The 20,000-nt window shown below is 46.5% G+C and overlaps 1 protein-coding gene and 1 long non-coding RNA gene across 10 annotated transcripts in view; one reads left to right on the top strand and one right to left on the bottom strand.

Annotated features, from left to right (window-relative positions):
• Positions 1-20,000, bottom strand: part of LOC147027032 (uncharacterized) — a 215,886-nt gene that overhangs the window by 139,768 nt on the left and 56,118 nt on the right. The window contains exon 3 of one of the 2 annotated variants that reach the window (XR_015058644.1): positions 15,513-15,967. The exons of the other annotated variant lie outside the window; for it this stretch is intronic. This is a non-coding gene — a long non-coding RNA (uncharacterized LOC147027032). Of the gene's footprint in view, positions 1-15,512; positions 15,968-20,000 lie in introns of those variants that run through there. 2 annotated transcript variants of the gene reach the window in all.
• Positions 1-20,000, top strand: part of DYNC2H1 (dynein cytoplasmic 2 heavy chain 1) — a 326,677-nt gene that overhangs the window by 282,124 nt on the left and 24,553 nt on the right. For 7 of the 8 annotated variants that reach the window (XM_085883078.1, XM_085883083.1, XM_085883079.1 and 4 more), the window contains 5 exons: positions 181-291; positions 698-859; positions 11,157-11,232; positions 12,361-12,378; positions 14,230-14,408. In XM_085883078.1, the coding sequence (XP_085739204.1) occupies positions 181-291; positions 698-859; positions 11,157-11,232; positions 12,361-12,378; positions 14,230-14,408 (546 nt within the window). Of the gene's footprint in view, positions 1-180; positions 292-697; positions 860-11,156; positions 11,233-12,360; positions 12,379-14,229; positions 14,409-20,000 lie in introns of those variants that run through there. The other variant, XR_015058641.1, reaches the window with a different exon arrangement.

Raw genomic sequence — 20,000 nt, 5'->3', positions numbered from 1 at the left:
GATTTTGGTTAAGGAATGGAATCCAGATTCAGCCTATTAGTGGGCTGGCTACAAAATGTACTTAATGTTCGGCGGGCGGAGGTATGCGCTCCACCGTGTGCTGTTCTAGTGATTCGTGTGCTTCTGTTGAATTGGGTACATGTCAGGTGCTGATTGAATGTGGTTGAATGATCTTTGCAGGAGCTGAATGATCTTTCTCCCAATGATGGTTTCCGCCTGTGGCTCACAGCTGAGCCTCATCCGAACCTACCCCCAAACCTACTGCAGGCCAGCCTGAAGCTGTCATATGAGGTCCTGATTGCTGCACAAGTACAACATGATAAAGCCCTATAATGCAGCAAAATGTACAGTACAATACAACATTTTGCAGTGCTACTATAAATATACAATGTTGGAGTACAGCATACACTCATGTAAAAAAAAAGAAGTAAAGTATAGCATTTAACTTCAGAGTAGCTATCTGTTTTTGAAGCTCTGCTGTTGAACTAAAACTATCTCACAGGTCTGTGCTGACTGTCATCTAAGATAAACAATTACATTTTTAAACATAATGGATCTGTGAGCAGAACCGAACAGTGAGGAGCAGGGTCACAGTTGGGATATTTCAATGCTTTCTAGATGCAGTGTGGAGTTCTTTTGCACGGAACAGCAGAATTCAGGCTACGACTCAAGCTGTACCGATGCATATGTCTGACAGGCTCCTCCAGGGCTAAAGCAGAACCTTCTGCGTTCATACGAGCACTGGGAAGAGACTGGAGCTTTGGGACAGGACAGTGGCCTGCTCGCACGAGCACATGCTATTTTCGCCCTTGCCTGGTTCCATGGGGTCTGCCAGGAGCGCTGCAACTACATCCCGCAGGTCACTTTCTCTATCACCGTGCCCTGCTGCCTTTTCTACACCCCTTTATACTGCTCTGAATAATATGTTCATCTGAAGCAGCTGTTTCAGAGTGATTGTTGAGGAAGTTTATTTTTTTTAAAACTATGTTTCAGCATGATAGCTGCACAGTCCTCTTTGGGTAATTCAAGATAACTGGAAATTTTCACAGCATGGCCTAATGGCACCGAGCTCTAATGCCCCACAAAGATGTACATCTGGGCTGAATTGTATTGCAGGATTTATTGTGCTGCCTTCTCTTCATATTGGCTCAAATACAGGTTGTAGAGGTTAGAGCCAATCACCTTACTACTTTAAACGGACCACAAACGGTGTGTGATACTTGGCAGCCCATAAATGGCAGAAATTGCTGCAGCATCACTGAAAGGTCGATGAAAATAGGCCCAAGCCAGCTAATCCCACACTGTATATTCCATTCAATACCATCATTAAATATTTAAAGTATCCACGTCGTGCATTCAGTTTGGAGAAGAAAAAAATAAAAGTACACGAAAGTGGCTAAATAATCTCCTGTAAGGAAGCAGAATCACAGGGCCTGCAACTCTATCGTTGTGGATGGGTTGGTGGCCTTTGGTTTGTCCCACTTCTCTCCCTCTTCCATATCCTCCTCCTGTCCCTTCCCAGTTCTTTCAGGTTACATTTTTTCTTTCAGAAATCGCCCGCTCCTTTTTACTCTCTTCTCCTGCTTTTGGAAACTTTTTCATTGGTCTTTTCAATGCCACTCTTCCCTCCAGAGCTTCATGTTAGAAGTGCACTGCCATCTCAGGTCGTCTTCTATTCCAACCCATTTCTTTTCTATCCTTTCACCCTCCAAGCTCTCCCACTGCCTCACTGTTTCTGTGCTTGCTTTTATCCTCCATAACCTCACTTTTCCATTGGCCTAGACTTTGTATGTGAAAAGGAATAATAATTTGTATTTTGAACACAAGTTCTGAAATCAAAATAGCAAAATGTGGATATTTGAATAAAAAAATTGCATGATGTAAATGAAGAATGTATTTACAAAAACAGCAATTAAAAACAATTTGACTAAACTAGACTAATCAATATAATGGAAACAAGAAATTGTTAAATCGATGAAAGTAGAGATAAAGGTTAAAAAAACAAAACAAGGTTGTTGTCTGGTTTTTTTTTTATTTTTTCTTTTGCTGTTTTTTTTTCAAAATAAAAATGAAACAACAATAGTTGAAAAGTTGATCTTTAATGAAAGATTGCAAAACTAATTTTTCCTTTTTAGGGATTGATCAGAGATAATTGGCTTGTTTATAAAGGTGCCTTTTTGACTTCCTTGTTGGCAATCTCAGTTTGAAATTGGCTCGTGTGACATCGTACTTGCTGAACGTTCCACACGAGGATGAAACATTTCTATACTCAATCCATCTCTATACATCTGAAGTTACCCTCAGTCACTCATATATTTAAGTAGATAGTGTGTGTCATTTGTTTTTTGGGGGGCGGGAGGGGGGTTTACTGATCACATTACAAAACCAAGTGAGCGAACAACCAAAGACAGTGTGGCTACGATTCACAGTTGGAGTCTTAACTCATCCTGGGAATTCTTTCAAAGAAACTTGCTCTCCCTCATGCACAGATTTATCCCCTCTCGTCGTCATTTGTTCTACCCTTCCTCCCGCCCTTGGTTCACTGAAGCTTGTGGTGAGGCAGTTGTCCTGAAACAACTTGCCTTTGTCTCATGGAAAGCAAACCCAACTGAGTGCAATCTCAGTTCCTTCCATAAAGCTCGGAACAAGTGTGTATCTACCCCCAGGAGAGCCAGAAAACAACATCTTTCTCACCTCAAGTCTGAACTTTCAAACCTCTCTCCCTCCTCAAAATCCTGGTGGCGTCTAATCAAATCTGTTTCTGGTGTATGTTCCCCCTCCATCCCCTCCCTTACCTCAAATGGCCGGACTGCTGATACCGCACGTGAAAAGCTGAATGCCTAAACTCGGTGTTTGCAGCTAAATCTTGTGTCCAAAACCCATCACTTTCTCTACCCACCTTACCCAGTCGCACCCAACTGTCCCTGGACTCTGTGTCATTTTCTCCTGACAAGGTGGAGAGCTTGCTGTTAAATCTCGACTCAGATTCTGCATCCGGTCCAGACGGCATCAGCCCACATGTCCTCAGAGCCTGCTCTTCTGCTCTTGCTCACCCTCTCTCTGTTCTATTCATCCTCTCATTTGCCCATGGTCATCTCCCATCTGCTTGGAAATCTGCTAACATCACTGCCCTGCACAAAAAAGGTGCAAAAACAAATCCCTGCAACTACAGACCAATCAGCCTTCTCCCAACCATCAGCAAGGTGATGGAATCCATCATCGCTTCAGACGTTAAATCCTTCCTCTTCTCCAATGGCTTGATTTCCGATCATCAATTTGGTTTCAGACCAGGTCACTCTACCCTGGATATGCTGCTTCTGCTCTCCCAACAATGGATGGAGGTCCTCAATGCCAGACAGGAAATCCGAGCCGAATCCCTGGACATATCACGTGCTTTTGACACAGTCTGACACCCTGCCCTGCTCACCAAACTCTCTTCCTATGGTATCCATGGCCAGCTGCACTCATGGCTCTCAGATTTCCTCTCCTGTCGCAGTCAACGTGTGGCCCGAAATGGAGTTCTTTCATCCCCTCTTCCTGTCCAGACTGGAGTTCCTCAAGGTAGCGTTCTGGGCACTGTTCTTTTCTGGTTTTCATCAATGATCTCTCCGACTCTCTGGAAAATCCTCTATATCTATTTGCTGATGACTCCACCCTCTGCTGTACCATCGGTCATCCCTCAGACCAGCAAGCAGCAGCTTCTTCACTCACTGCAGATCTGGATAAAATCACAAACTGGTCCAACACATGGAACATGTCTTTCAATCCGGACAAATCTCACTATGTCTCTCTGAAAGGACCGTTCAGAAACCCCCTCATCCACTTTCTCAACAATCCTCTGGAAGAAGTCCTTTCTTTCAAGCTTCTGGGTCTCACTATCTGCCATGACCTTTCCTGGGAAAGCCACATTTCAAACCTCACCTCCAAAGCCATTCGCCAACTGGGAATCCTCTGTCGTGCAAAGTCCTTCCTCAGCCCACCTGACCTCCTGACCACTTACAAAGCTTTTGTCCGCAGCCTGATGGAGTACTGCTCTCTCCTCTGGGCTGGTGCTCCTGCCTCCCACCCTTCTCGGCTTCACGCTGTAGAAACCAAGGCATTTCGCATCATTGGTATCCCCCGCAATGAGGCTGAGTCTTTGGGCCTCTCACTCAATCACCGCAGGTTGGCCGGTGGTCTTTCTGTCTTCTACCGTCGCCTCTCCAGCCTCGCCCCCCCTGCTCTCTCTGCGATTTGTCCCCACCACATTTCCACAGGGCGCTCAAGGTACGCCAACAACCCCCTCCTGGTAAAACTACCAAAATCACGAATCACTGCTCACCTTCACTCTTTCATTCCTCTTTTTTTCCGCCTTTGGAATAAACTCCCTCACTCTATTCATTCCCATTCTTCCCTCTAGGCCTTCAAAACAGCTGTTCACCACCACCTCTTATCATCCCCCATCCAAATCCTCGATCTTTTCTTCCCCCATTAATCCACCTCAACCCCACCTCCATCAAATTCCCTGCTTTCATTCCTGAAAGACCCTGTAATGTCCATCTTCTATTCCCCATGTTCCCCGTCCCATCCCTCTCCCTTCCACAGATCTCCTAATGTCTCTGTTCCCCACTGTTTTGTCCTTCCCACTCCCTCCCCTCTTGTCTCATGTCCCCCTTGCTGTGTGTTGTGTGTTAGCTCTCACATGAGCCTCGACAAGGTATACAAAAAATAATAAAAACTCAGCACAGCTTGTCATTTGACCATCAGTTTGGTAACACACAAAACCAAAACCAATTGAGGGTAGAGTTCTCAGCTTTCATTTACTACTGTTAACTCGGCAACTCATGCTGGTGGAAGGACTTCTATTGATACCAAAAACTCGTGAAGAACCAAAGCTCTTCCGATACCACTCACCACATCCTGATGATGTAGAAACTATGATGAGCATGGACTATTCTTAAATGCCATTCCAACAGCAACTAATGGTTCATATATTTGTTTTATTCACAAAGATGGCAAAAGTTTTGAATCTCCTGTTCTTCTCCATGTTGGGGTCATAAACAGCCCATCCCACCCTCCCCTCATTGCACTCTTATCTCCTCTCAACCCCATTTACCCTCTCTCAACACACATCCCACAATCCCTCACCCTTCTTAATCTCTGTTATCTTCCCCACATCCATTTTTAAATCTTATTCAATCCAAACCCTCGGGGTGTAATTAATAAACAATCTCCTTCCCCACCCCACCCCTCATGTGAGTAATTTAGAATTTAGCGAAGGTATTGTTGCGTTTCTCGGAACCGCATCCCTCCAAAGCAATAGCAACCATCATACAGCGGTCCCAAGACAGTTATTCCATTAATGTACATTTAGATAGTCCCTTCCCTTTTGTTTTGCGGGACAACAGGACGTGCGTTGCGCGGATGTCATAGCTAGGTCTGTTTACACCACTAACTCCATTTCTACTCTTCTTTTCTGCTTATTATGTCTGCTTTTCTGCTTATTTCTGCTTATGTATGTCAGGTCAGGTTCTATCTGTGACCTGCTACAGGTACCATGTAAACCTGTACTAACCTGTTCCATGGTCGGGTTGTCGGCGACTAAACCGTCTCCCCCACCAGGTTTTCTGGTGAGGAGGGTGTTTGGATATGGACACCCAGCAGGATTAAAAACAAAACCTGTCAAAGGGCGGAGGAGCTCCTTGTGAGCCAACGGCCATCCATATCTAGTGCCCAACTGTGTCTGCGGACGTCCTCCTGCAGTTGGGTCACTTCTTATTAGGAGGTTGGTGGCAGGATTTGCACTCCGGCCACCGTAAAACCCTTCATTCCGCAAAACGCAAAAACGCAAAAAAATCTGAAAACCCACTCTGTGGGAGTACCTCCTGTGCAGCTTCCCTTCGCAGGGCAGCTCACCGGATGACGGGATTGGGGCAAAGCCTTCGGGACCCCCAATCTTTGATAGGAGGGAAACCACGGGGTAACATCCCTGGGTCAGATTGCGGGAGAGTGTGTCGGAGTGGTGCTGAGGTGTCGTCCACCAGACGGTGGTCTCCTTGGGTTAACCTGAGGCGGTCCCTTCGGGTGGGTGCCTGGAATGTCCTATCCCTAAGAGAGGATGATCACCTGTCTCTGTTATCATCTGAGCTCAAGCGTTTGGACATCGGGATTGCAGCTCTCTCTGAGGTTCGGAGACCAGATTGCGGAGAGATAATGGTGGGTGGTTACACCTACTATTGGTCTGGTCGCTTTGATGGTTAACATACCCAAGGAGTTGCTGGAGCTGTGTCCAATAAGCTGACCCCAATGATAATTGAGGTAACACCGGTCAACGAGCGTATTATGAGATTAAGGATTCGTCACTCCTTCGGTGTCATTTCCCTGGTCTCTGTTTATGCTCCGACTGAGGCGAGTGATCTCACCGTGAAGGATGCATTCTACGCCACACTCGAGTCTGTGGTTGATCAGTGCCCCAGACGAGATACACTTCTAGTCTTGGGGGATTTCAATGCATCAACTGGAACTGATAGGGATGGTTATGAGGTGTGTGTTGGTCCCCATGGGTCAGGAACTATGAACCAGAATAGCACTAAGTTCCTTGACTTTGCAAGAAGTCATGGACTTAGGGTGGGTGGTTCATGGTTTCAGCGCCCACAAGTTCATCGCTGGACTTGGTATTCCAACGCTGGCGGTGTGGCAAAGGAGATTGACCATGTCCTCATTGACGGTCGTTGGAGTATGATCCAGAACTGCAGGGTCTACCGGAGTGCTCAGTTCCTCAATACTGACCACAGGCTTGTTGTAGCAACTCTAAAGCTGCACCTTAAATCCTGGAGAATGGTACCATCCCAGCCGAGGCTGGATGTTGCCAAGCTCAGGGATGAGAGAGTAGCTAAGGAGTTTTCGAACAGGCTGAGTGGACACTTGGGGGGTCTGGGTACTTTGGGGGGTCCTGAAGAGTTGTGGAGCGCCTTCAAGACCACTCTCCTTGATGTTGCCGGTGGATGCCTTGGAGCTCACCGCAGGGCAAAGAAGAATTTTGTCTCTCAAGGGACACTGGATACCATTGACCAGAGTCGCAGGGCCAGGCTGAATGGCAGAGCTGAGCTGTTCAGGGAGCTGAGGCGTAAAACTGTACGTGCACTGAAGGTGGACCAGGAGGCCTATGTGCGAGGAATCTGTGAGGGGGTAGAGCATCACCTGTGGACAGGTGATTCTCGTCCCGCTTACAGGGGAATTCGCGCATTACGTTCATCCAAGCCCATCCCTCGGAGCACTACAGTTCGAGCAGAGCGTGGTAGGCTCTTGACAGAGGAGTCTGAAGTGAAGGCCCGCTGGGCCGGTTACTTTGAGCAGTTGTACCAGGCTGATCCCCCAACTGTCGAGTTGGACGTCAAAGGTGTTACAATCCCTGTTGCTGACCCTCGAATCAACTGTGGTCCACCTACGCTTGTGGAAACACGGGCTGCGGTGAACCAGTTGAAACGGGGCAAAGCTCCAGGGATCTGTGGCATCCATGCCGAACTTCTCAAGGCTGGTGGAAATGCTGCACTCGTGTCGTTGCATGCAGTTTTGTGCTCTGCCTGGAACACAGGCATCATCCCAACTGACTGGAAGAGGGGCCTTGTTGTCCCTCTCTGGAAAGGGAAGGGTGATCGCCAAGACTGCAACAACTACCGAGGGGTGACGCTGCTCTCAGTGCCGGGCAAGGTCTTTGCTCGGATAATTCTCGATAGGGTTCGCCACCATCTGCTTGAGCACCAGCGTCCAGAGCAGTCAGGCTTTACACCAAAGAGGTCAACGATTGACCGTATCCTTGCACTTCGTGTCCTCACCGAACGCAGACGAGAGTTTTGGCAGGGGCTGCTTGCAGCCTATGTTGATCTCTGTAAAGCGTTCGATTCAGTGAATCGGGATGTCCTCTGGAGGATTCTTGGTCTTCGTGGGGTGCCACCGAAACTGATCGATCTGATGTCTGAACTCTACTCTGGTACTGAGAGTGCTGTGAAGTGTGGTGGTACCATCTCTGACTTATTTGCAGTTGTTACTGGAGTTCGTCAGGGATGTGTACTTGCCCCCACACTTTTCAGCACTTGTATGGACTGGATTCTAGGGAGAATGTCGGAGAGATCAAGTTGTGGTGCGTCATTTGGGAATGTCAAGATCTCGGACCTTGACTTTGCAGATGATGCAGTCATCTTTGCGGAGACTTTAGACATCCTCTTGGGGGCCCTCGAGGTGCTGAATGAGGAGTCGGAGCCGTTGGGATTACGGGTTTCTTAGGTCAAAACTAAGATCCAGGCTTTCGGTGACATCTTGGATGCTGCTGTCCTGTCTGTGTCTGTTTGTGGTGAGGATGTTGAGGTCATGGAGAGATTCACTTACCTTGGCAGTGATATTCATGTCTCTGCTGGCTGCGAGTCAGAGGTCAATAGACGTCTGGGTCGGGCCTGGGGAGTCATGGATTCACTGGATCATGGGGTGTGGCGCTGCCGGTACCTGTGCGGGAGGACGAAAGTCCGAGTCTTCAGGTCCTTGGTACTTCCAGTCTTGCTGTATGGGTGCGAGACTTGGACTCTGACCAAGGATCTGAGACGGAGACTTAATTCCTTTGGTACCAGGTCTCTTCGGAGAATCCTTGGCTATCGCTGGTCGGATTTTGTGTCCAACGAGCGGTTGCTGAGAGAGACTCGGATGAGATTTGTTACCTGCATAGTCCGTGAGCGTCAGTTGCGGCTGTATGAACATGTGGCTCGTTTTCCTGACTCTGATCCTGCTCACCAGATTCTCTCAGCGAGGGAGTCTCATGAGTGGAGGAGGCCAGTGGGTCGACCACGTACCTCATGGTTGCAACAGGTTGACCATCATCTCAAGGAGATGGGGATGGGCCTGGCATCTGCCTGGGGGATGGCCAGACGGAGGCCCCTGGAGTACCGGCGGAAAGTGGACGCAGCGACGTGCTGTTCTGGCACATGCTCCCATACCTGACCTGACCTTTCTGCTTATTCCTGAGGTAAATCCGAATTTGCGTCCTCACAGAGGCCAACACATGCAGCATGTGCTGCGGCCGGGGAAGGGGAATAGAAAGCCGCAACAACTACGCCACGTTGTATGGAACACAAGTGTGCAAGACACTAGCGGCTCTTTCGTTTCAACCCATTTCTGGATTTCATTATATCGGCATCTTCTTTTCCCTCCATACCTCTATCTAATTATTATATCCGATCGTTTCCCTCAATTCCTAACACAGATCGAGTTTTGCCCTGGGCACACGATAACAGAATCGGGCAGACGCGAGTGCTGGCCACGTGCTTGATGGCGGATCCGCGCGCACTGTATGGAACACAAGTGTGTAAGACACTCGCGGCTCGTTCTTTTCGACTCATTTCTGGATTTCATTAGATCGGGCAAACGCGAGTGCTGGCCATGTGCTTAATGGCGGATCCGCGTGCACTGTGCGGAACGTGCTTGAAGGCAGACCCGTGTGCCGCTCGCGACACTTTATTATCGTACAGAGCAGGGCACAAATGAACACATCTTACCGTCTGTGCATGGGTTTGCCATTACATTTTACCTTCTCGCCTCTCTGGCCAGCGAAGCCACGATCCGGCAGGGGCATGCTGTAGAGCTCGGGCTGCATGGCGCATCATGGAGCAGGCACATTGACCAGCGCTAGCCGGGGATGCCCGAGCGGGCATGCGGGGCCGACATGACCCTCGGCTGATCATTGGGGCACGGTCCAGGAGTTAGTGCAAGGCAATTCATGTCGCGGAGTTCGGTGCAGGGCAATGCATATCATGTCATGAGGTCGGAGCGAAACGATTCTACAGCTTGGAGTCATCTTGCCAGAAGTGGAGTGGAGCCGTTTCCAGCCATCGTGGCCGGGCCGCACAAGGGCCGGGGTCAATCAGAGCGCCCGGTTCGGGTGAAGACGCGTCGCTTCGGGGTCGCCCCCCGCCCCGCCTGCGGGGTTTATGAAAGGCGGATGGCGAATCCGTTCTCTCACTCTCTCTCATGCGCTGGATCTCGACTCCACCTTCTGTCATGATCGCCGCGACTCCGCCTCCACTTCTCCACCCACACGTCACTGACTCCACCCACCCACCTGGTCCCACCTACCAATCCGACTTCACGCCCGACGGTCGTGTCTCATTCTCTGGACGACGCTAGCTGCACGAAGTGCCACGAAGCAAACGGCATTCCAGCTGTCAGGGGGATATCGCCCAGCGGAGCATCCCCCCCAAAGTGTATTGGTGGTGCGATCGGGCAATCGTGCAAGGTATTCAGAGACCGTTAGCCTCATCTCCTCTCCTCCTTTTTCTCTTCATTAACTGGTATTAACTGTGTTAATTTCTTCATTAACTGTGTGTGTCCTGGTACCTGTCCTCGTAAGTTAAGATTGCAGAAGGTTATTATTATTATTATTCCGGGTTAGGTCCTGCTCTGTGTCTGCTTTTGTAAGTTGCTTGTACATTATCACGCCTCACGCTTCTTTCTATCCCTGCATTACACACACCAATAAAACTATTCACTGTACCACATAACTTTCCTCACTTACTTGTAAATAAATTATTATTAGAAATGTTCCCAGCTCGTTTTTGTCTGTTCTTTCATTGATTCAGCAAGGTCCGAATCCTAGCTTAACCCGGACTTTATTCCCAACAATCCGTTCCTTTTAGCCGGTACGTCCTTGGCAGTGTCGCTCGGCTGCATCCGATCCGGTAGAGTGATCCGGTTCGTACAAGGCGTACCGAGGGTGTGTTCCCCGGTAATTAAATCACGTGATTAATTAGGTAACCCAGTTAACCCATAGACGGGAGGACCCTAGGTCTCGCGATTGAGTTATTGGTGTTCACGGTGGGTTAGCTACCCGCCGCGTTACGTAATTATCCGTGTGCGACGGCCTACAATTCCGGGGAGTCTGGTGGGAACCTGAGATAGCTTCTCCCATCGTGGTCTTCTCACCCGACCTCCGGCCCGCAACAGTATATTTATCAAATAGACAATTGTTTGTCCACATGGCATTCATTTTTAACACAATCCTTGTTATTCTTAACTTTTATTTGCCCTTTTATTAACACAGTTTGTTTTTGTGGGGATGAAAAAAATGTACTCAGGCAGTTACAATGATGAAATATTACTTTGTTTAATACATTAATGAAACTTCTCTCATTCAGGGGTGGACAAAGTTTTATGAATTCTCTCAGTCTGATCTTCGAGCTGGCTTCGACATAATACACAACCACTGCAAAGGTAACAGTATTAGGAATATGTTGATTTTTTTTGCAAGTTTTTGTCATGGAATTGCACTCAACTAATTTCTGAATTTTTTTCTGTTCGTCCCATTTTCTTTCTCTGATTCAGGGAATTTGTGTTCTCACCTCTTTTAGCATTCTCACCGCTCAGTTGTTGAATGTTGCTTCACTTCCTGATGCAATAACATTAGTCTTAGATCAAAACTGCATTTCTCGTGCAGTACCAACGGGGAGAACTGCATTCCAAAGCATAATTTTTTTTTGTGGGAGAGAGAATAGGCTGGCTGTCCTGTTCACAATAAAGATATGGCATCTTTCACAAAAGTAGGCCTTTGCGATTGTATTCTTCACAAGTTACAACTTTTATCTATAACTCAAGCAAAGAAAAAAACTATCTTGTGAAATTTGACTTTCTGGTCTGTTATTACGGTGGTGGCTTTTAGAACACCCATCATTATTGAACCTCAAATTGGGGATTGGATCTAATCACATTTGTTAATTAAGGCACTGCCAACTCGTATAACTTACCAGACACTGAGCTTCAGGTCCTTCGGAGGGTTGGAGCACTTTTTGATGCAACAACCTTCCTTCGAAGTTAGCACCAATCAGACGGTTTATAATGGGGTTAGGAATCAAATCCAAACTATACAAGTGAAAGGGAAGTGCGGTACATTTTTTACACTTTCCTTTTGTACCATAAAAGTTTACATCCTTAATAACAATAGTCAGACTTGATTTTGGCTACTTTAAAATTTGTTTCAAGATAAACATTCCCGCAAAAAGTAATAAATACATGATATCATGTGGGTTTGCTCCGCCCTCATGGATCTCAATTGCTTGCAATCTTTTCATTTCGAAGTAGATGTATTGCTTTTTATGCCTCCGCTGATGAGGTCACCAGTGGCGTTATGTTTTCGGGTTCAAGTGGCTGATTCTCACCGCCTGAGCCGCGCCCATGACTAGTCAGATTGATTGTGAACATAACTGCATGCGGCTCTGCCCCCGCCCAAATGGTCTCGAAAATGTGGTGTATATGTCCACATTGATGCTGCAATTTGTTTTGCCATAACATGAATAAAAGAAAAAGAAAGCTGTCTAACAGATCTCTGTCTTTATATATTTACAGATACAAAGAAGGACCAAAGTAAGTATATTATAATTTAACTTGATGTACTCATTTAAATCCCACTTGTTTATTAATTTTTGTTTGTGTGAAAGATACTTTAGTTGTCATCAAGTAAAAAAGACATAAAATGTCATAGCCCCTGTTGTTTTAGTAATTTTGCTGTACAGAGTAAAAGGGCGAGCCCATATTTATGTGCAACTAAAATGGCCGCCAGTCTACCAGTCGGCCATCTTTGATCAGATCGCAAAATAAAGTGAGGGTCATGTGTATGCCATCTTGTAGAGTACTGTGCTTGTGCCACATTTGAATAAAATCGGACCATGCATGTCTGAGAAAATGGTTGGACACATTTAAGTAACAAAATAGCCACCAGTCGGCCATCTTGGATCTGATCTCGAAAAAAAATGAGGTGCATAAGTAAGCCATCATTCATTATCTATGCCTGGTGTTGGCTGAAATATTAGGGTGATGGGCTTGGGATCCTCGGATCCTGAGTTCTAATCCCACCCCTGTTTAATTAACACCAGGTGGGGATGACTGCTTGTTCTCCTTCCGAGGTTGGCAAAATGAGTGCCAGCATGTTGGTATCCTGTGTTGGAGTGGCGACCTATCCAGGATTGTGCCCAATAGCCAAGGAGACTGCTTAGGCAGCACCAACGCTCTGCACAAAGTGTGGGCCCGATGGATCCATGGATTCATTATTTGTGTGCCAAGTTTGAACAATATCGGTACATGCACGTCCGAGAAATGATTGAGGACGTGTTCAACATCGGGTTTTTTACAACTAAAATGGTCACCAGTTGGCCATCTTGGATCTGTTCTTGACAAAAACTAACATGCATATGTAAGCCATCATTCATTATCTGTGTGCCAAGTTTAAACAACATCGGTACATGCATGTCCGAGAAATGGTTGAGGACGTGTTCAACATTGGCGTTTTTACAACTAAAATGTCCACCAGTCGGCCATCTTGCAGCTGACCTTGAAAGAAAATGACGTACTTATGCAAGCCATCATTCATTATCTGTGTGCCAAATTTGAACAACATCAGTAAATGCATGTCCGAGAAGTGGTTGAGGATGTGTTTGACACCGGGTTGTTTTCTTTTTTAAACTAAAATGGCCACCACTCAGCCATTTTGGATCCAATCTCAAAAAAAAATGACGTGCTTATGTAAGCCATCATTCGTTATTTGTTTGCCAAGTTTGAACAACTTTGGTAAATGTATGTCCAAGAAATGGTTGAGGACATGTTTGGCACCGGGTTTTGTTTTTACAACTAAAATGGCCACCAGTCGGCCATTTTAGATTTGATGTCGAAAGAAAATGACATGCATATGTATGCCATCATGTGTTGTCTTTGTGCCAAGTTCAAATAAAATCGGTCCATACATGTCCATGATATGATTGCGGACGCACACATGCACGGACACAAAAATCGAGACCAAATCCATAAGCCCCCTTTTCGGACGAAGTCCAACGGGGGGCTATGAACCCCCTCGACATCACCACAGATGAAAACTGCCTTGAAAATTTCCTCATGAGATCTGATGAGATTTTCATCCCAACCATGGTGTGAATGTGTGTTTGTTTCAACAGTGTAGCATTTAGCTTCCTTCTGCAACATTGGATAACTTATTTAAAATTATATCTATATGATGCAATGTGATCATAATGGTAATTGTGAAATCTTTATAAGAGGACAAAACTGTACCATTGTGTTGTCATGTCCAATAATCCACTGATTGAGAAGCTCTTAGTATAGGGAAGGTTCATTTATTTCAACCTGAGAACATTTACATTATTTAATTATTTTGGTGTGCTGTGACTTTTTGCCTCAAACTCCTTGACTCTTCACTCAATCTCGCAGGCTGGGACTTTGTTCGAGGTTTGCTGGAGGAGGCTGTGTATGGGGGCCGAGTTGACCGGCCATTTGACTTGCGCCTGTTGGCGGCTCACTTGCGCCATTGTTTTAATGGGAACATCCTTGGTGTCCCAGGTGCAGTTTTTGTCCCTGACATGCATCTGCCAGCCACAGCTCGTTCACAGGCAAGTTGTTTTCTCAGGTAAACAACAAATTTACATATAACTATCAATATTGAAAGTGGTGCTTGACAACTCTGTTGTTTTATGATGGTGGCTTTAATTGAAGAACGTGTAAAAAATAATAGTTCAATGCTGAAAAGTTGTTCAACGACCTCTGTCGTGTTAGCAGACTCGGTGGTGTAATGGTTTGTGTCTGCTCCAAGTCTGGGAGGTCAGTAGTTCAAACCCTATCCGAGTCATACGAAAGACTTTAAAAATGGTACGCGCTGCTTCCTTCCTTGACGTTCAGCATTTAAAAGGATAGAGCATGGACAAACAACCATACCTTGGCATCCATGGGGAGGAGGAAATTCCTCCTGATGAAATGTCCTGCTGACTGCGGTGAGAAAAGCGGCACCATTGTTGTGGCATCGCTGGTACCCAGAGTGCCCCGAGAAGTGACGGCACTTCCCCCAAGCTCATTGGCTTTTTGTCTTGTCTAACAGTCCTGTGTTGTGTCTCGCCTATTCCTCTGTATGTCTACGTGTGTGAGATGGGTGTGTGGCAGCTCCACCACAAGCCTTAGATACTGTATTAAAATAGACATTTTCTACCCTATGCAAGTTATACAGGAAGTGACATCAATCCTGGTTAAAGCATTCCAGGCAAAGGCAATATGGCGGCCAAAATAGCTATGTATCTTTCGGAACTGAGGTGTATCGTTAACTTTTTTTTTGTCAAGCAGACATCAAGTCAGCTGGAATTATGGGATGCTGAATAATTTGATGATGCGTGTGTTTCACAAAGTTGTTTGTTTTAATGGTCCATTGAGGTAAATAAAAATGGCCATGAATTGGTGAGCAATCTTGAACGTTCTCACTTGCAACCGACTTCTGTCACTTAAGAGGCCAACATTAAATGTGTTAACACATTATTTTAAGAATTTCCAGATTATTACATGTGAAATTGCAGACAAATTGGACGTCAGTGTTTTGTTTTTTTTACACATGAAAACGATCATTCATTTTCACTTGGTATTCAAAAAGGTAATCGCAAAAGCCAAAGTACCTCACATTTTATCAAAAGGCAACTGGTGTGGCCATTTTAACAGAGCTCGTTGAACGTGACCAAAGCAAGGAAGATGATTTATTGAAGAAAATGGTGACATTATGAGACGTTTATCCAGCATTTCATGCCAGAGTGAAATCGAACCAGCATGAAGAGACATTGTTGGACCCCATCACAAAATAAAATATAAGGTTCAGCTATCAGCTGGAAACCTTATAGTCACAGAGTTTTGGGACTTTAACAATTTAATTCACATTCAATTTCTAAAATATGGGGAAACTGACAATACACAGTACTGCAGTGTCTTGTAACACAATGAAGTGAGAGAGACAAGCTATGGGCAGACATCAACAGGTATAGTGGCCTGCAAAGGTATTCACCCCTGACCAATAATAACACATTTCGATAAATTTCAAATTATGTAGAAACCGTTTTTTCAAATTAACTTTTTTATTCATAACTGAAGAGATCAAACCAAACACTTGTCGTTGAAGGAGGTTACATGTCAGGAATACCTGCAAAAACACATGTACAAATCAAAATTCACTGGTTGCAAAAGTATTCAGGACTTGGTGGAAGCACCTTTTACAGCAATGACTGCTATGAGTGTTTTTGGGTAGGTCTCTACCAGCTTTGCACAGTGAGATTGTGAAATCTTTGCCCATTCTTTACGTGAAAATTGCTCTAATTCTGCCAAGTTTGATGGGGATCATCCATGGATTGCAATCTTAAAGTCTCGCCATAAATGTTCAGTTGAGTTCAAGTCAAGACTTTGATTGGGCCACTTGAGAACATTTATTTTCTTCTTATTCAGCCACTCCAGTGTGGCTTTAGCTTTGCGCTTTGGATCATTGTCCCATTGAAATATGAATCTCCTTCCCAGTTTCGGACTCATGGCTGACTCAAGCAGATTTTTATCAAGGATTCTCCTTTACATTGCATCATCCATTGTCCCTTCAATCCTGACAAGCTTGCCAGTCCCTGCTGATGAAAAGCAGCCTCATAACATGATGCTGCCACCACCATGCTTGACAGTAGGGATGGTGTTGACTGTGAAGTGTGCAGTGTACGGCTTGCGCCAGATATAACGCTCTGAATCTAGACCAAAAATTTCACCAAATTCCACCTGCAGTGTCATTAAGATGCTTTTTTGCAAACTCCATGTGAGCTTTCTTGCCAGATTTGTGAAGGGAACAGGATATTGTTGATCGATGAACACTGACCCCCCCCCCATCTCGAACATAGAGGGTTGCAGATCTTTCAAAATCATTGTTGGATTCACAGTGACATCCCGAACCAGTTTCCTGTTTCCCTGGTTTCTGAGTTTGGATGGGCGACCTGATCTGGGTGGAGTCTGGGTGGTATGATACATCTTTCATTTTCTAATGAATGATTAGACCATACTCAGAGATAATGAGTGATCTTAAAATTTTATTATAACCCTCTCCTGAACAGGGCTTCTCCACCACTTTATCTCTGACTTCTTTTGAAATGTCCTTGGTCTTCATGTTTGCTTTGTTGGTTGACCAAATGAGTTGCATCTTAAATCTCCTGAGAGAAGTGGGGGAGCTTAATTTTTTTTAGTTAAACCACTGATTACATACAGGTGAAACCTCATACTTATTTTGTGACCTTTCAAACAAATAATTTGCTCCTGAAGAGATTTATGGTTAATGAGGCAAAGGGGATGAACACTTATGCAACTGAGAATCATCTGATTTTCTCTATTAATTTAACTTATTCACATTTAATCTCCATTCTTTTTAGCTTTATCACTTTGGAGTAGTTTGTGAAGACTTTATAGAAGTACAAGAACTTTGATTTTAAAGTATCATGAAATAAGCACAGGTGGTATCAAAATGTGAAACCTTTGGAGAGGTGAATACTTTTGCAGGCCACTGTATCCTGTCTCAAGCCTTGATTTCACTGCACTATAATGCTGATCCTCCAACAGAAAATCAGGTCAGGTCAGGTATGGGAGCATGTGCCAGAACAGCGCGTCGCTGCGTCCACTTTTCGCCGGTACTCCAGGGGCCTCCGTCTGGCCATCCCCCAGGCAGATGCCAGGCCCATCCCCATCTCCTTGAGATGATGGTCAACCTGCTGCAACCATGAGGCACGTGGTCGGCCCACTGGCCTCCTCCACTCATGAGACTCCCTCGCTGAGAGAATCTGGTGAGCAGGATCAGCGTCAGGAAAACGAGCCACATGTCCATACAGCCGCAACTGACGCTCACGGACTATGCAGGAAACAAATCTCATCCGAGTCTCTCTCAGCAACCGCTCGTTGGACACAAAATCCGACCAGCGATAGCCAAGGATTCTCCGAAGAGACCTGGTACCAAAGGAATTAAGTCTCCGTCTCAGATCCTTGGTCAGAGTCCAAGTCTCGCACCCATAGAGCAAGACTGGAAGTACCAAGGACCTGAAGACTCGGACTTTCGTCCTCCCGCACAGGTACCAGCAGCGCCACACCCCATGATCCAGTGAATCCATGACTCCCCAGGCCCGACCCAGACGTCTCTTGACCTCTGACTCGCAGCCAGCAGAGACATGAATATCACTGCCAAGGTAAGTGAGTCTCTCCACGACCTCAACATCCTCACCACAAACAGACACAGACAGGACAGCAGCATCCAAGATGTCACCGAAAGCCTGGATCTTAGTTTTGACCCAAGAAACCCGTAATCCCAACTGCTCCGACTCCTCATTCAGCACCTCGAGGGCCCCCAAGAGGATTCTAAAGTCTCCGCAAAGATGACTGCATCATCTGCAAAATCAAGGTCCGAGATCTTGATATTCCCAAACGATGCACCGCAACTTGATCTCTCCGACATCCTCCCTAAAATCCAGTCCATACAAGTGCTGAAAAGTGTGGGGGCAAGTACACATCCCTGACGAACTCCAGTAACAACTGGAAATAAGTCAGAGATGGTACCACCACACTTCACAGCACTCTCAGTACCAGAGTAGAGTTCAGACATCAGATCGATCAGTTTTGGTGGCACCCCACGAAGACCAAGAATCCTCCAGAGGACATCCCGATTCACTGAATCGAACGCTTTACAGAGATCAACATAGGCTGCAAGCAGCCCCTGCCGAAACTCTCGTCTGCGTTCGGTGAGGACGCGAAGTGCAAGGATACGGTCAATCGTTGACCTCTTTGGTGTAAAGCCTGACTGCTCTGGACGCTGGTGCTCAAGCAGATGGTGGCGAACCCTATCAAGAATTATCCGAGCAAAGACCTTGCCCGGCACTGAGAGCAGCGTCACCCCTCGGTAGTTGTTGCAGTCTTGGCGATCACCCTTCCCTTTCCAGAGAGGGACAACAAGGCCCCTCTTCCAGTCAGTTGGGATGATGCCTGTGTTCCAGGCAGAGCACAAAACTGCATGCAACGACACGAGTGCAGCATTTCCACCAGCCTTGAGAAGTTCGGCATGGATGCTACAGATCCCTGGAGCTTTGCCCCATTTCAACTGGTTCACCGCAGCCCGTGTTTCCACAAGCGAAGGTGGACCACAGTTGATTCGAGGGTCAGCAACAGGGATTGTAACACCCTTGACGTCCCAACTCGACAGTTGGGGGATCAGCCTGGTCCAACCGCTCAAAGTAACCGGCCCAGCGGGCCTTCACTTCAGACTCCTCTGTCAAGAGCCTACCACTCTCTGCTCGAACTGTAGTGCTCCGAGGGATGGGCTTGGATGAACGTAATGCGCGAATTCCCCTGTAAGCGGGACGAGAATCACCTGTCCACAGGTGATGCTCTACCCCCTCACAGATTCCTCGCACATAGGCCTCCTTGTCCACCTTCAGTGCACGTACAGTTTTACGCCTCAGCTCCCTGAACAGCTCAGCTCTGCCATTCAGCCTGGCCCTGCGACTCTGGTCAATGGTATCCAGTGTCCCTTGAGAGACAAAATTCTTCTTTGCCCTGCGGTGAGCTCCAAGGCATCCACCGGCAACATCAAGGACGGTGGTCTTGAAGGCGCTCCACAACTCTTCAGGACCCCCCAAAGCACCCAGACCCCCCAAGTTTCCACTCAGCCTGTTCGCAAACTCCTCAGCTACTCTCTCATCCCTGAGCTTGGCAACATCCAGCTTAGGCTGGGATGGTACCATTCTCCAGGATTTTAGGTGCAGCTTTAGAGTTGCTACAACAAGCCTGTGGTCAGTATTGAGGAACTGAGCACTCCGGTAGACCCTGCAGTTCTGGATCATCCTCCAACGACCATCAATGAGGACATGGTCAATCTCCTTTGCCACACCGCCAGCGTTGGAATACCAAGTCCAGCGATGAGCTTGTGGGCGCTGAAACCATGAACCAGCCACCCTAAGTCCATGACTTCTTGCAAAGTCAAGGAACTTAGTGCTATTCTGGTTCATATTTCCTGACCCATGGGGACCAACACACACCTCATAACCATCCCTATCAGTTCCAGTTGATGCATTGAAATCCCCCAAGACTAGAAGTGTATCTCGTCTGGGGCACTGATCAACCACAGACTCGAGTGTGGCGTAGAATGCATCCTTCACGGTGAGATCACTCGC

Source organism: Eptatretus burgeri, chromosome 5 (genome assembly GCF_056783735.1).
Source record: "Eptatretus burgeri isolate ZD-2024b chromosome 5, Ebu_testis_v1, whole genome shotgun sequence".
NCBI classification, from domain to species: Eukaryota; Metazoa; Chordata; class Myxini; order Myxiniformes; family Myxinidae; genus Eptatretus; species Eptatretus burgeri.
Note: the sequence above shows the minus strand (reverse complement) of the source record. Positions and strands in the feature narration are given on the sequence as shown.